The 13,706-nt window shown below is 53.5% G+C and overlaps 1 protein-coding gene across 1 annotated transcript in view; it reads right to left on the bottom strand.

Moving 5' to 3' along the window:
- The window catches only part of LOC144943215 (sodium/calcium exchanger 1-like), a 101,665-nt gene that overhangs the window by 9,791 nt on the left and 78,168 nt on the right, over positions 1-13,706 (bottom strand). Inside the window, exons 3-4 of the mRNA XM_078870505.1 lie at positions 7,249-7,355; positions 1,101-1,121 (exon numbers count right to left, since the gene is read on the bottom strand). Coding sequence (XP_078726631.1) covers positions 1,101-1,121; positions 7,249-7,355 — 128 coding nt within the window. The remainder of the gene's footprint in view (positions 1-1,100; positions 1,122-7,248; positions 7,356-13,706) is intronic.

Consider the following 13,706-nt stretch of genomic DNA (forward strand, 5'->3'; position numbering starts at 1 on the left):
CAGCAGTTCGCCTGCTGTATTTTTCACCTGAAGACGATTGCTTGTGTTGCGATCGTAACGTCGTGATTAAAAAAAAAACAATTCTATCTACGTGACTTTACCGAAAGACCCAAAGAGTTATGGTAACATAATTGTTCACTTCAGAGTGAAACGCCGCTCCTGCTTAGTGTCCACGACTGACAACTATGCCTCATTGACGTCGAATGTCTCTGGATTATTCACACGTTGCTACTGGTGGCTGGCTGATGCCACTGCGTTGGTCCAACGCTCCTCTCAATATCTCTCCCGTTTCTCTCTTTTGTCCAAAAGCAAGCGACAGTGCTGGGCATGCATCCTTCTGTGCGTCGCACCACCGCATCTCATCCCACCACACCCGACTTCCAGTCGCACTGTGTAGGGGAAGCAGTAGCACTCCTGCCCCCCATTGGGGTGGGAGGTGGGGGGAGGGGAAGCATGGGAGGGGAGTGGGGATGGCGGAATGGGGGCAGCAGCAATGAGTGATGGAGAGAAACTCATGACGCGAGCACTTTGCAGGAGAGATTTTTGAAAGATGGGACATTTTGAAATTACAGCAATTGGAATAAACAATGCCGCACTCGCCCACTGCGCGTCTCAAAAAAATTGTCAAATTTCCGTGCAAGGGCACCTCAGGAAATTGTGCCCATCAAGCGTCCATGCGGCCCATAAAGTGTCCGAAAATTGATTGTGTTTTCCGAGAGAAGGTCTTTATATTCCCATACAAAGTCCCTCCACGGTAACTTGCTGGAGAGGGTGATGCGTGCGCTGCCGTTGAAAAATCCCAAGGTGCTCTGGAAACCCGCTCATATATAAATATGAACCCCCTCCCCCGACACAACTGCACAGGAGTCTGAGGGCTGTCGAGTTAGTTATCATATCGAATCCCGGCATTGCTTCAACTCAGTCTCTGGTCTTCAATGGCTTTAAAAGCCCGGCCACTATGCGGCCCTTACACCGCCGCTGCCGCTGCCGCCAACACCTTGGGAATGAGCAACGGTGGAAGGAAGCGAGGGAAGGGGAAGCGTGTGGGGGTCGAAACGCCGAGCAGTGAGCAAGGCTCGGGCAGCCGTGAGAGCGCTTACCTTGCTCGCGCAGCAGGAGGGCTGCGGGTAGGTGAGAGAGGTGAACACAAACACAACGTTAGCGAAACGACCCCCCCCCCCTACCACGTCACGTTCAAGCACCACTGCCCTTTTTGATCACAGTGCCGCCTGTGACAGGTTGACGCCGGATAGCGAGACCCCCACAGTGCCGACGTAGAATTGCGGCCAGGGCCATCAAACGTTTTTGGAGGCCCTGGGGGAAAATTCCAGATGAGGCCGCATCCGATGGGCCATTTTCCAAAACGTCCTTGATATATACTTTTTTGAGGCCACAGTGTTGTTGACTATTGCATGTTCTGAGCCCCCAATGCCCTCTGCCCTTCCCCCGTCGTGCTGCTCTGTCTAATCCTCAGCGCAGAGTGGATAAAACACAGGTGGAGTTTTCAGATGCCGCTTTCTTCCTCACGTGACCTCAAACCCGGACATCTCCTTCCCCGGTCAATTTGCCATATATTAGGGAAAACATTTTCTAAAAGTGAGATTTGTTTATACGGACAAATGCAAACGTGCGTTAAAGCGTGGTAATGAATTGTCGATGTCCACAACAAGGCCAGGGTGTTTGCGTTGAATGCGACGCGTAAACGTAGGATGGAAAATCTGCAGAACTGCGCCAGTGTATGGCTGCAAAATGCAAGCCAATGACCAACACCACTTGCACCGCAAGAGGCTCTCTCCGGACCCAACCTACCCAAGACTACCTTTTCCACTGCCCTGGCATCAGCTGCCCCTTTGCAGCACTGCCGTAGCCAGATATGTTGTAACCCAGGGCAAGGTGCCAGCCTTGTGCTGCCGCCCTCCCACTGGTTTTCTGTGATGCTGGCGCCATTACAACGAACAGTAATTTGAGCCACCAGATGCCACTGCTTGTTTCGTTTGCAATAATTCAGCTACACGCTCGGGCAGCCTCGCTGATGAATCGCCCTCAAGAACGACAGAGAGCTCTCGGGCAGCTGCTGAGCATCACGGGTGGAGCAGGACAAGGAAGTGTAGATCGTGGGCCCACATGACCCGCGACTGACTTTATCTGCCCATAAAAATAGGGGGCATGCGAGCCTCACCGCTCAAGGCGAATCGTGGCTCTCGGGCGACGAACATTCCTTTTGCCGCGGTGTTCAATGAAAAATTAAGTATCACAACTCGGGATTGTTTTAGGCGACGAAGGTTACCGCAATTAGCCGTGGAGATTTGAAAGCATTCATTAAAATCGAATGCCACGTCGAGGTTGCTCTCCGGGCCTCATTCAGCTCTGGGTTGACGCGCGTTCTCCGTTAAGCCGATGCAAGCGAGCTACGTCACTCAGAAAATCTGACGACAAGGTTGTCGTCGTCGGTTCCAACATCGTTGTCGCTCGTTCCATTTTCGCAGCGTCTTTTGCACCAAATGCGTCTGGATGTGCAGAGAACTGGTCGCCTGTGGTAAGGCATCGCTCCTTGGAGGAGGGGTTGGTGAGAGGTTAATTTTCAAGCCCCATTCTGTGGTTATGGGTTCATCTGGTGGAGCTATCCCCGTGTGTCTACGTCGAGATCATTTCGAATTGATGTGCCTGATCCTGCCTGATCTCAGGAGCTAAGCGGATGGATGATGGCGCTGCACGCTGGCACAGGCTGCTGCGGAGGGTGCATTGTGGGCAGCAGGGGGCAGTGGGGGCAAAATTAACTCTTCTACTCCACTATTGCAGTCTCCACCTTCACTGGCCCGTGCTGACCAGCATAGTGAAGTATGGTCAAACAACCCCCCTGACTGACTTGCATGGCATGAGGAGGCCCCAATTCAGCCGCGGATTTATATAAGGCTGTAAATGCACACATTCCTCCTGTAGGAGGTGTAGCTGACAGTGCTCTCCCTCGGGAGGGTTGTGGTCTGTAAGTGCTGTGCCTCCAGCACAAATATCCTTCTGTGCACCCTGCCGCGCGTATTATTTTTGCTGCCTTAAATCAAACGGAGCAATCTCCCCGACCTCCTGTGAAGGGGAGGCAAGGAGCTGAAAATGAGACTGCGTTTCACGCAGTCCTGCACACGCACCCTGCTGCACTGCGTGGAAAATGTAGCTGCCAGATTAACATTTCTTTGAAGACGGTGTTGGGCGACCGGAGGAAGGGTGGGAGTCGTGGTGGTGGTGGTGGTGGTCGCGGATGGTGCCGCCTGTGCGATGGCTGGCTCGGCGAGAGCGAGGGCCGACCACCAAACTGACCCAGGGATTCGCCACTGCCAGCCAAATAAGTGCGGGAAGAGGCGTCGGTTTGGCCTGCGTAGCGAGCGAGCCGGCCACAGCATGATCCACCTCCGCAATTTACAATCCGATGACGAGGGCCGGTCTCGTGGCAGTCGTGAGGTCGGCCCACCTGCTGGTGCAGGATAGGAAGGCTTGCGGCCGTCCAGCGGCCTGGCCCGCGGGGACGTCGTGTCCGGGACACGCGGTACGATTGCGGGGGGGAGGGGGGGGTGGTGATGAAAACAATTTTTTTTTTCTTGCGCTTGCCGATTTATCGTTTGAGCACGAAGAACATTTCAAGGCGTGATTACTTTAACTCCTGGAGCCCGGGAGAGAAAGGGTCGGAGGGGGTCAACGAGAGAAATGTTCTGGCGTGCGTGAGAGCGGCTCGGGAATTTCTGCTCGCGAGTGGCGAGGCCACGTCGGATCCGCACGCCGTTCCCATATACGGACTCTTCTCGCAATCGATGCCAGAAGCCGCCCGGCGGAGCGGAGGATCTCGCTTCGCCCGCGCCGCCTTTTAGCTTACGGCCACCGGGTTCCTAATTTCCCCGGCGAGGTTGCGAATTCTCGCGACGAGAAGTAACGCACCGTTACCTTCTGACCCTGTAACGTAATCACTGCCGGCTGTTTCTTGCCTGCACGTTGAACTTGATCGCATTGCTCCGTCTTTCGTAGCGGTTGTCCTCCTGGGCGATCTTCCCCCCTTCCTTTTGACTGCCATTTTGTCACCGGGCTCCCTGCTCGACATGACCCGTGTCCTGGCCAAGTCCCGCTTTCTTCCCTTCACAGTCAATCTGCGCTCTCTGCTCTGCATTCCTTCTCCGGTCCAGGCGTGGTCCTCCTCTCATGTCTCGTACTGTCACTTCAGGCATGGATCTCCTCCGTTTCTTCTTTGCACGGCCTTCAGATTTAGTTTCATTGACTTTGCCCTCACCCGCATGCCTGACCATTCACTGCATCCGGAATCAATTTAACGAAAGGACACGAGCATATTTGTCCCTGGTCCCCAGGACATTTCCTAAAGGGGTGTATGCTCTATATGTGTGTGTGTATATATGTACATTCCAATCTGTTTTCCAACGCTTTTAACTTGAATAAACAGAAATTACTTGAGAAGGGGGGAATAAGGCGATTGAAAACTCAGCGGGCATCGAAAATGATGAATGCGGTGGCATTGTACATAGTCTGGCTCTTTTCACTCGTTTTAATTTCAGCTCGGCTGCCCCCGATCTCGCGTTGTGTTGGCGACGACTGCCTAGGCTGGGAGCCGAGCTCGCTCCGGGTGCTTTCGGGGAGCTGACAAGACGCCGGTTGCTCTGCCTGGGTAATGTCTCGCGGCAACATTGTGTCGGTTCATCCGAGAACTCTTCCACGACCCTTTTTACTTTAAGACTTTAAAGTGCGAATCCACCAAACTCAACACATGAATCTGTAACAGTGGGGCATTAAAAAAAAAGAAACGTGTATTGTTCGCAGCACAAATAGGGGCCAGAGATTTGAGGTGGATGATCAACGTCACCTCTCATGCTTCTGTGTGCTGTGAAGACGAGCCATTGCCCCAATCATTTCCTATTACATACTCTTTATCTTTTAAGGTCACAGCAGTGTTATTGACGAATTAATTGGGATGCCTGAGCATTTACCTTTTTGATGATAGCTCCTGTTAGCTAACTATTTACAGACAAAACCCGACCATGATAAAATATTTTCGAAATGTAATTCTCATCAGGCCCCACGGTGTAAACAAGCGCCATCACTGATCCTTATTATTCACCCTATCTCCCTGGCCTCTCCATTTATGTGCTCTGAAGAAGAAGTGCCATGGCTGAAAAACATAGACTTTTATATATTTCTTCTTTTAAGGCCACACAAGAGTCACTGACGAACATGTTGAGATTTATTCGTGCACCACTGCCAACGGAGCAGCAGCAGCAGCATCACCAAATACGTTGCTTAACTTGAAAAGTCCTACGACGCTCCACGCAGCTTACCAACACCATGGCCCTGATCTGTGTTGTTCCTGCCTAAGATCGGTATAAAATATTAAACAAAAATGTTTATATTTCATTAAACAAAACTCCGTTGTGTTCCGAGACAATTAGCGAGTGTACGGTGGGGCGCTGGCGTGAGCGTGCATCATCACAGTTGCTGAGCACAGGCTCAAAGACCCAAAGCGCCAAGCAGCCTGCAACAAACGACATTATTCAAGTGGTAAACGATGACTGTGAATACAGATGTTTTAAATTGAGCAGGATTTTTATTACCATTAAGAGAGCTTTGGAAAAGAGATGGTGTGGGGAGAGGATGTCAGCAGGGTCAGAGAAGAAGCAGACATAGATGACATAGATGTATTGTGACTTTCCGTGTGGTGAGTGGGTGGGTGGGTGAGTGAGTGAGTGTGTTGCTGTGAACTCCCGTGTGGTGGGTGAGTGAGTGAGTCTGTTGTTGTGACTTGTAGTGTGGTGAGTGGGTGAGTGAGTGTGTTGCTGTGACCTGCAGTGTGGTGAGTGGGTGAGTGAGTGTGTTGCTGTGACCTGCAGTGTGGTGAGTGGGTGGGTGAGTGTGTTGTTGTGACCTGCAGTGTGGTGAGTGGGTGGGTGAGTGTGTTGCTGTGAACTCCCGTGTGGTGGGTGAGTGAGTGAATGTGTTGCTGTGACCTGCTGTGTGGTGAGTGGGTTAGTGAGTGTGTTGCTGTGGCCTGCGGTGTGGTGAGTGGGTGAGTGAGTGTGTTGCTGTGGCCTGCAGTGTGGTGAGTGAGCGAGTGTGTTGCTGTGACCTGCAGTGTGGTGAGTGGGTGAGTGAGTGTGTTGCTGTGACCTGCAGTGTGGTGAGTAGGTGAGTGAGTGTGTTGCTGTGGCCTGCGGTGTGGTGAGTGGGTGAGTGAGTGTGTTGCTGTGGCCTGCAGTGTGGTGAGTGAGCGAGTGTGTTGCTGTGACCTGCAGTGTGGTGAGTGGGTGAGTGAGTGTGTTGCTGTGACCTGCAGTGTGGTGAGTAGGTGAGTGAGTGTGTTGCTGTGACCTACAGTGTGGTGAGTGGGTGAGTGAGTGTGTTGCTGTGGCCTGCAGTGTGGTGAGTGAGCGAGTGTGTTGCTGTGACCTGCAGTGTGGTGAGTGGGTGAGTGAGTGTGTTGCTGTGACCTGCAGTGTGGTGAGTGGGTGAGTGAGTGTGTTGCTGTGACCTGCAGTGTGGTGAGTGGGTGAGTGAGTGTGTTGCTGTGACCTGCAGTGTGGTGAGTGGGTGAGCGAGTGTGTTGCTGTGACCTGCAGTGTGGTGAGTGGGTGAGTGAGTGTGTTGCTGTGACCTGCAGTGTGGTGAGTAGGTGAGTGAGTGTGTTGCTGTGACCTACAGTGTGGTGAGTGGGTGAGTGAGCGAGTGTGTTGCTGTGACCTGCAGTGTGGTTAGTGAGTGGGTGAGTGTGTTGCTGTGACCTGCTGTGTGATGCTTGAACACGGCGTGGATGAGACTAAACACACGGGGTAAACCGAGCACTCAACGTGGGAGGGGAAATCGAGGAGTGAAGCTCATGGGAGCAGGCACCGTGGCACTCGCGATAGAAGAGCGATATGGGTGCACGTTTGCGCATTTCCCTTTTGTACGGTCGTGCCGCGACTTCCCCTCGCACGGCGCCGCAGCCCGCGGCGACACAAGACGAAGAACTTGGAAAAGGCACAAAGATTACCATTATCCGTCACCGCAAGAATCTTGGACGCACTCATCGAGCTCTAGAGGGAGGTGGTGGGGCGTGTTTCACTGCGCTTTTAGAAATCGCAGCGAGCTATCGCCTGTGCGTGAACGCGCGCTTGTCTGCCAAAATGTGTTTTGGAAGTCCAGGTTTGGGCGCCGTCACGATGGGGGCTCTCTCGCTCACTCGCCAGTTGGGTCCGCCGGCGCAGCGCGGCCTGCGTCTCGTACCTTTCCTCTCGCTCATGTCCATGAGGCGTGGCTCGCCCAGCTCCAGGAAGAAGTTCTTGTTCTTCTCGTACTCCTCGTCGTCGATGACCCGGATCTCGATCGTCTTCCTGAAACGGAACGAGGGGTGGCACGGCGTGAGAGAGGCTGAGGTTGCGCTCATCGCCAAATAAAACTTGCTCCTGATGTAGGTCTCCTCTCCAGGGTATTGCTCTACCACGCCGGTCAGCACATGTTGGTGAAGGGGTGGGGGGTGCCCAGGGTGCTGTTCTTAATTTTCGGGGTCACGGTCCACCCGAAGCCCTCCTCTCTAGAATCTCCATTGCCCCGGGGAGGCTCTGTAGGTGATTGCTGCAGCCAAAACTCGCGATCAAAACTCGCAAAAACCGTCAATGCTTGAAATTCCGGTCGCGAATTACACGGCACTCGCTTTCTTGACGCAATCCACGCACTCTCTGATGCTCGCCCGGCATAGCGACGCGCATGCGCTCGCGCCCGGCGTGGTTAATGTTCATGCGGGACAGGTAGAGCAGGGCTTCTAGAAATTCTCCCAGCCCCATTCTGGAATGTTTTAATGCTCCTAGAGGGTCGCGCTTGAAGGCAGTGCAGCCCACCACTCACGGTCACCAGAGGTCATAGTTAATGGTAATTTGATTTCATTGGATTTAAAATAAAGCAATGTGGAAGATCGAAATTCAGGTCAGGGCATTTTTAATCTTTAACGGTTTGATGAAATCAGTCAGTGTGCTGGTGCTGCGTGGATTGTTACATCGCAGCATCTTGAGAGGTGGTGATGGCTTTGGGATGGAGGCCTCAATCTGGCAGTGGATTGACCATGGATGACGAGAACGGTGATTAAAACAAATGTTGGCTTTCTAGGTGTGCACGAATCGTGTCGCAGGGGCCACATGTCCCACCGTATTTATTGTGCAATGAACACACGGCCTGCAGCGGCTAACGAGCATCAATATACGACGAACATCCATCGGAGTTTTTCCAAAGCCAATCGCGCCGTTGGCTGCGTGTGTATGCGTGCACAGCGATGATTTAGTGCCACCGCGCCGCGTCTCTGGCTGCCAAGCACAAGGCCAACGGCTCTTTCAAAAACACAATCGGTGCTGGACAAAGGCTGCCGTCTTCCCCACGCTCAAAAGATATTTCGTGCTGCTTGGTCTGGCCGTGCAACTGGGCAGTACCGCTCGCGATGCCACTTATGGGCAATTTTCTGGTGAATCCACGCCGTTGGGAGATCATTTTGTCACCTGCTGCAACACAGCGAGCGGCAATCACACGACCGCGAGTCCATACCACCGCACAATAAACTCATGGTTACACAACCCGTGGGTGCGCAAATCCACGGCCACAACAACCCAAGGGCACGTAAACGTAGGGGAGCATAAACGCAGAGGCGCACAAACCCACGGACGCACGGGCAGGATGAATTGGAGCGGGTATTTTTTTTTTAGTGAGAGTGACTCCAGGATGCTTGTAGCGGGGAGAGCGGTTTGTTTATTTATATCCGTGTATACGATGTGTGTCCCAGTGGTGTCATTGCACAGGCGTCTCTGGAAAATAGCGACACCGCGTCCATTATCGCCGGAGTTGAGCGACGGTGGTCAGACCATCTCATCCCCCCCCCCCGCGGCGCGCGGATGATTAGAGCCACGTGGCCAGTGCCATGCCGCCGTAGCCCAAGGAGCAGCTACAAACTCCCAGCAGAATTTACACGTTTGTGGCGTTTGATGGCGTGACGTGGAGTGGACTATTCCCTGCAAGCTCGTGATGGTGAGGGGGAGATCCGGCTAATTAACCCCCCCCCCACTTTGCCTCTGGCCATGGTACGGTCCGGTTCGCTCCGTTAGGCAATTCTTTGCACGGGCAGCGCTTGTTTGTTATCTGTTTATTGTGTGCATTTTTCAAATTATTTTCTTAAGCGCGACGACATTTATTTGCTAATCTTGAAATAAATTCAAATAGCACGTCACTGTTCAAAGAAACGCGTAGCGCAGAGACATTTCACACGGTTGCGTTTTTTCCGTCCGTATTTTTAGCAGTACGCAATTGTTTGCTGTGCAAAGATAACAAACCACTCTCGTCGAGGTAATGTGACTCATCGTGCAGTTTCGTTTTGTACCGTTCATCTGGTTATTTCTCCCATCCCTTTATTTAGAGGAGGGTTCGGTGGGGTCACGTGGCCTAGCGACCCGAGCGAGGCCCTCACAATGGAATCATGAACCTTTACCGCAAACGACGAGGATGGAGATTTCCTGGCGCCGCCTTTTATTGTGCCCTTGACACAAAGGCAAGGGTTATGAATTTTTCATTCTCGTTTTTTTTCCATTCCCCTCTCTTCCCTCCCTTTCTCTCTCCCCCCTCCGTTTCTCACCAATCGAAACGGAAACTGTACCTGCCACTGATCTCTCCATTCTCGTCCCACGCACCTCCTCCGTGGCGACCCTCCCACAACGGCGTGTGCGCGGAGACCCAACGACGTGTGGAACAACGCGGCGTGACCGGAGAACCACGATCGGCTCGTGCGCGGCCGCCCACTGTCAATTTTACCAACAAGCACCGCGGCACAAATGCCGATTTTTGTTTGGGAGATCAGAGAGCCAAACAGAGTCGCACGAAGCCCGGCGCCACCGACGTGCTTACACAAAGCAGTACTCCCACAGGCAAGTGGGATTGCCAGGTGTTGTAGGCGCGAGTGTGGGAGGTGGAGGCCAGGAGATGGCACCGCGGAGTGACGCACATCGGTCAGTCTGTGTGTGTCTGTGTGTGTGTCTGTCTGTGTGTGTGTGTCTGTGTGTGTGTTAGGGGGAGCGGCAGTGTAGTGACCAGCTCTGGTTTGACAGCAGAGGTCTCACTCCGAATCAGTCGGGTGACATTATCGTCTGCGCAATGCTGTGTAGAAGCTACACGGTCTGTCGCTCCGCACGAAGCTTCGGGTCTTCTCGGCCAGTCATGCCCTCCCTTCTCTATGCTTGTGAAACGGGGACCCCTCTAATGTAACATCTGCGCCGGTTAGAAACATTCAGACTGGCATGGGTTTAACCAGGCTGGATTGTGTGAGGAGCTCACACATCCTTGAACGATCTGGACACATTCCCATCAGTGAGCTCTGACAGGCAAGGCTGCGTTGGCTGGGTCATGTAGCCCGCATGTCCAGCCACTGCGTGACCAAGCAGCTTCTGTTTTGGCCGCATAGAAGGGACTAAATGGGCACGACATGGGCTGGAGAAGAGATGGACTGATGCGGTACAGGAGGATGTGGAGCTGAGTGGACTCTCTGACAACTGTTACTAGCGGCGTTCGGATCGGCCTCTATGGAGGAGGCTCCTGAAGGACGCTACTGGGCAGTTGGAGGCAGTCGCTCTCCAGTAACAACGGAGGGCGGAGGAGTGACACAACAACGAATGGAGCACCGGGCGGCTAAAATACAGCAAGTTGCCACATAAGAGGGTACAGCTGTTTGCATCTACCAATCATCTCAGTCAACCAACCCATTACACCTTGGTCTCTCCCAAGACCACTTGTCAGCGAGCCTTTGACACGTCACGTGGCCTCAAAGTGCACCTGGCTTGGCAGAGGCGCCTTGGTGACATCACCGTCACTTAGTAGCGAATGGCGGGTGTTGGTGTTGGATTGGTAGTGTAGCGGTTAGCGCACTGCACTACGAACCTGGCGGCCTGAGTTCGATTTCCGCTCACGGGCAACATCAGTGACGATTATCTGAACTGGTCCTGGGCCTCAAATGAGTACCTGGTGCGGTGTGTTAAAATATCGCCACTAGGGAGATAAAGGCGGATGGGCGTGGAGCTGGCCAACCACCCTCTCGTGTGTCGCTAACAGCACATGCCCCAACAGTCTGTTAAGGTGATATGGGAGATATTTGGCTTGTGTTTGGATACTTTGGAGGAAAACGTTACCGTAGATCATCTGATGCGTTTGCTGTAGCTGCCTCCAATATGGCTGCAAAAGCCATTAATTCCCCTTATCTCGTTGCATCTGTAAAGCTAAGCGGGTTGAGCCTGGCTATCATTTCGATGGGCAATCACCTACCAGAGATTTCCAGATGTTGTAGGCGTGCATATGCGATGACTTCACACCCCCATTTAAGACAGGACATTTTCACAGTTCTGGCTACTGCCTGATGGTGCTGGTAATAACTATCAGCAAAACCTCGTACCCATTGCTCGCCAATACTGCTGGTGGTGCTACTGAAGCAGTAATAGATTGGCATGTTTGGGTGGAGGAGGGCTTACGACACACAGTTTGCTCACGTGGCGATCTGACCCAAAAATCAATGACAACGGACTTTTGCGTGAAAATGCATATGCCAAGAGCGCGTGTCGTTCGAGAGGCGCGGCGCTCATAATGAGACTCTTCCCGTGACCTACAAATTAAAAGGTCTTCATTAAAGTGTTTAGAGCGTGTGGCCGTGCGTGGCTTGGGGCCTTCCCAGTGAGCCAGGTCCGCGCGTCTCTTCCAATCGAGTGGCCTCTGAAATTGGCCGCTGTGATGAGGCTAATAACATCATTGGTGCCTTGCCAGAGGGAGGATAATTCGCCCTTTATCTGCATCGCAGGACAATGTCAAGAGAGAGGGCCGATCCATACAACGCAATTTATTGAGAATATTCAGCAGAGAACATTAATTGAATGTAGGTAAACAACGGTGCCGAACGCAAGCAGCTGCGACAATATTATACATCCCGGGTAAAAACCGCCGTTGCTGGAGCGGAGAAATTCAAATTTTAAATGTTTAATGAGCAGAAAAATTCTACGCACTTTTCAGCGAACGCCACCGACGGCTGCGCCCGCGATGAATGCACGCAGGGTAACGGCACTTAGGCGAGAGCGCCAGAGTAATGCCTCGTAAGTGGATTCGGTTTAGCCCCGGCTGGGGGTTAGGACGGGCGGCGTCAGGAATCTCTGCGGAGTTGGGAGTGCAGGTGGGGGGGCCGGTGGGACGCGCGTGCCGCGGTGGTTGTCCCCCCAATGCTGACAGAAAGCAGAAAGCCACGCAGGTCGTGCAACAACCGCCGCACGTTCGCCAGGCAGACGAGCAGGTCGCGCGGAAACATTACACCCCCGCAGCAGAGAGGCGGGCAAATCACGCACGGAGCGCAGGGGAGTTTTTCAAGCGTGCCTGTCTGGGTCGGTGACCCGGAAAATATTTACTCAATCTGGCACACCACATCCACTATTACCACTCATCGCTATGGGCTGCGGCGACTGGTCACGTGCCATCTCACGACTTGTCAGCAACCCGGAAAATATTCCGTGAGAAGTGAAGGCGCAAGAGCACCTCCTCCCTGTGAGAGGTGTGAAGGTCTCGGACGCCAATGCAGCGCAGCAGAACGCGCTGGCAGCTTGCGGGAACAGAAGATGCTCAATTTGCATGAGCCCGAAAGCCCCGTACATTGCATTGAACTGCAGATGTTGAGGCTCATCGCCATCCTCGTCTCCGTCATGACCTTCCTTGTCACTATCATCTGGCACGCGCGGAACTTCGAGCAGCTGTGGCACCGTGTGTCATCACCCTCCCGTCTCTCACGATGCCGTGCCCGCCTCGTCGCTCCCACCCCCCACGCTCGCCCCAAGCGTCGCTCACACGCCGTCTCTCCAATGCATCTTCCACCTCCCAGGGCGCCATCTTCCCTACGAAATCTTTCCCTGCTGGATGGTGGCGATAATGACGAAAGGCCAATTCACTGTGGGAACGAGACAACGTTCCCCATACAGCCTACATAGACTCTTGGGGCAAGCAAGTGTTTGTCAGCGAGCACATGTAAAGACCGGCGCAGCGCACAAGAGGGTGGCCATCACCACGCTCACTACATTTGTCCCCCCGGTGCTGATGTTTACGCATGGCACCAGTTACTCATTTATGGCTGAGTAGACCTAGGGGAGGTTCTCACACTCGTGATCAATGTTCATTGTGGCCTGGAATCGAACTCGGGTCGCCAATTTCACAGCACGGCGCGGTTACCGCTCCGCGCAGCCGCGCATTTGCACATTTCTTGACCAAAGGCAGGCCAGGCTAACACGTGTCGAGATTGGCTCGTCGTGGTTTTATGGGCATGCCGGTGGCGTTTGCTGGTGAGGGTCACACGGGCAATAACTCCTGATAATGAGAGGGGCCACAAGCTGCGCGCGAGGCTGCCACTGTTGTGGTGACCCCTGAACCCACCACGTTCATTCTCATCCTTGCAGCAGAGGAGACCTCGCCCCGAGGTCTCATATCCAACGCTCGCACAGCACCCTCTTTTCTTTGCCATTTTCCCCAAATGTAGGTCCGTGCGTAGCAGGCATTCGAACTCTTCGCGGGGTCGCTTTGTCCTTCACTCGCAGCTCGGCCGAGCGTCCGTGAACTCTGCGGCGTCCCGGGCCCGATCTGATAATCGGGGCCGCAGGCCAGCATCTCCCCAGGCAATCGGCCTGCGCTGCCTTTGGAGA

The sequence above is a fragment of the Lampetra fluviatilis genome, chromosome 30 (assembly GCF_964198595.1).
Source record: "Lampetra fluviatilis chromosome 30, kcLamFluv1.1, whole genome shotgun sequence".
Classification (NCBI taxonomy): domain Eukaryota; kingdom Metazoa; phylum Chordata; class Hyperoartia; order Petromyzontiformes; family Petromyzontidae; genus Lampetra; species Lampetra fluviatilis.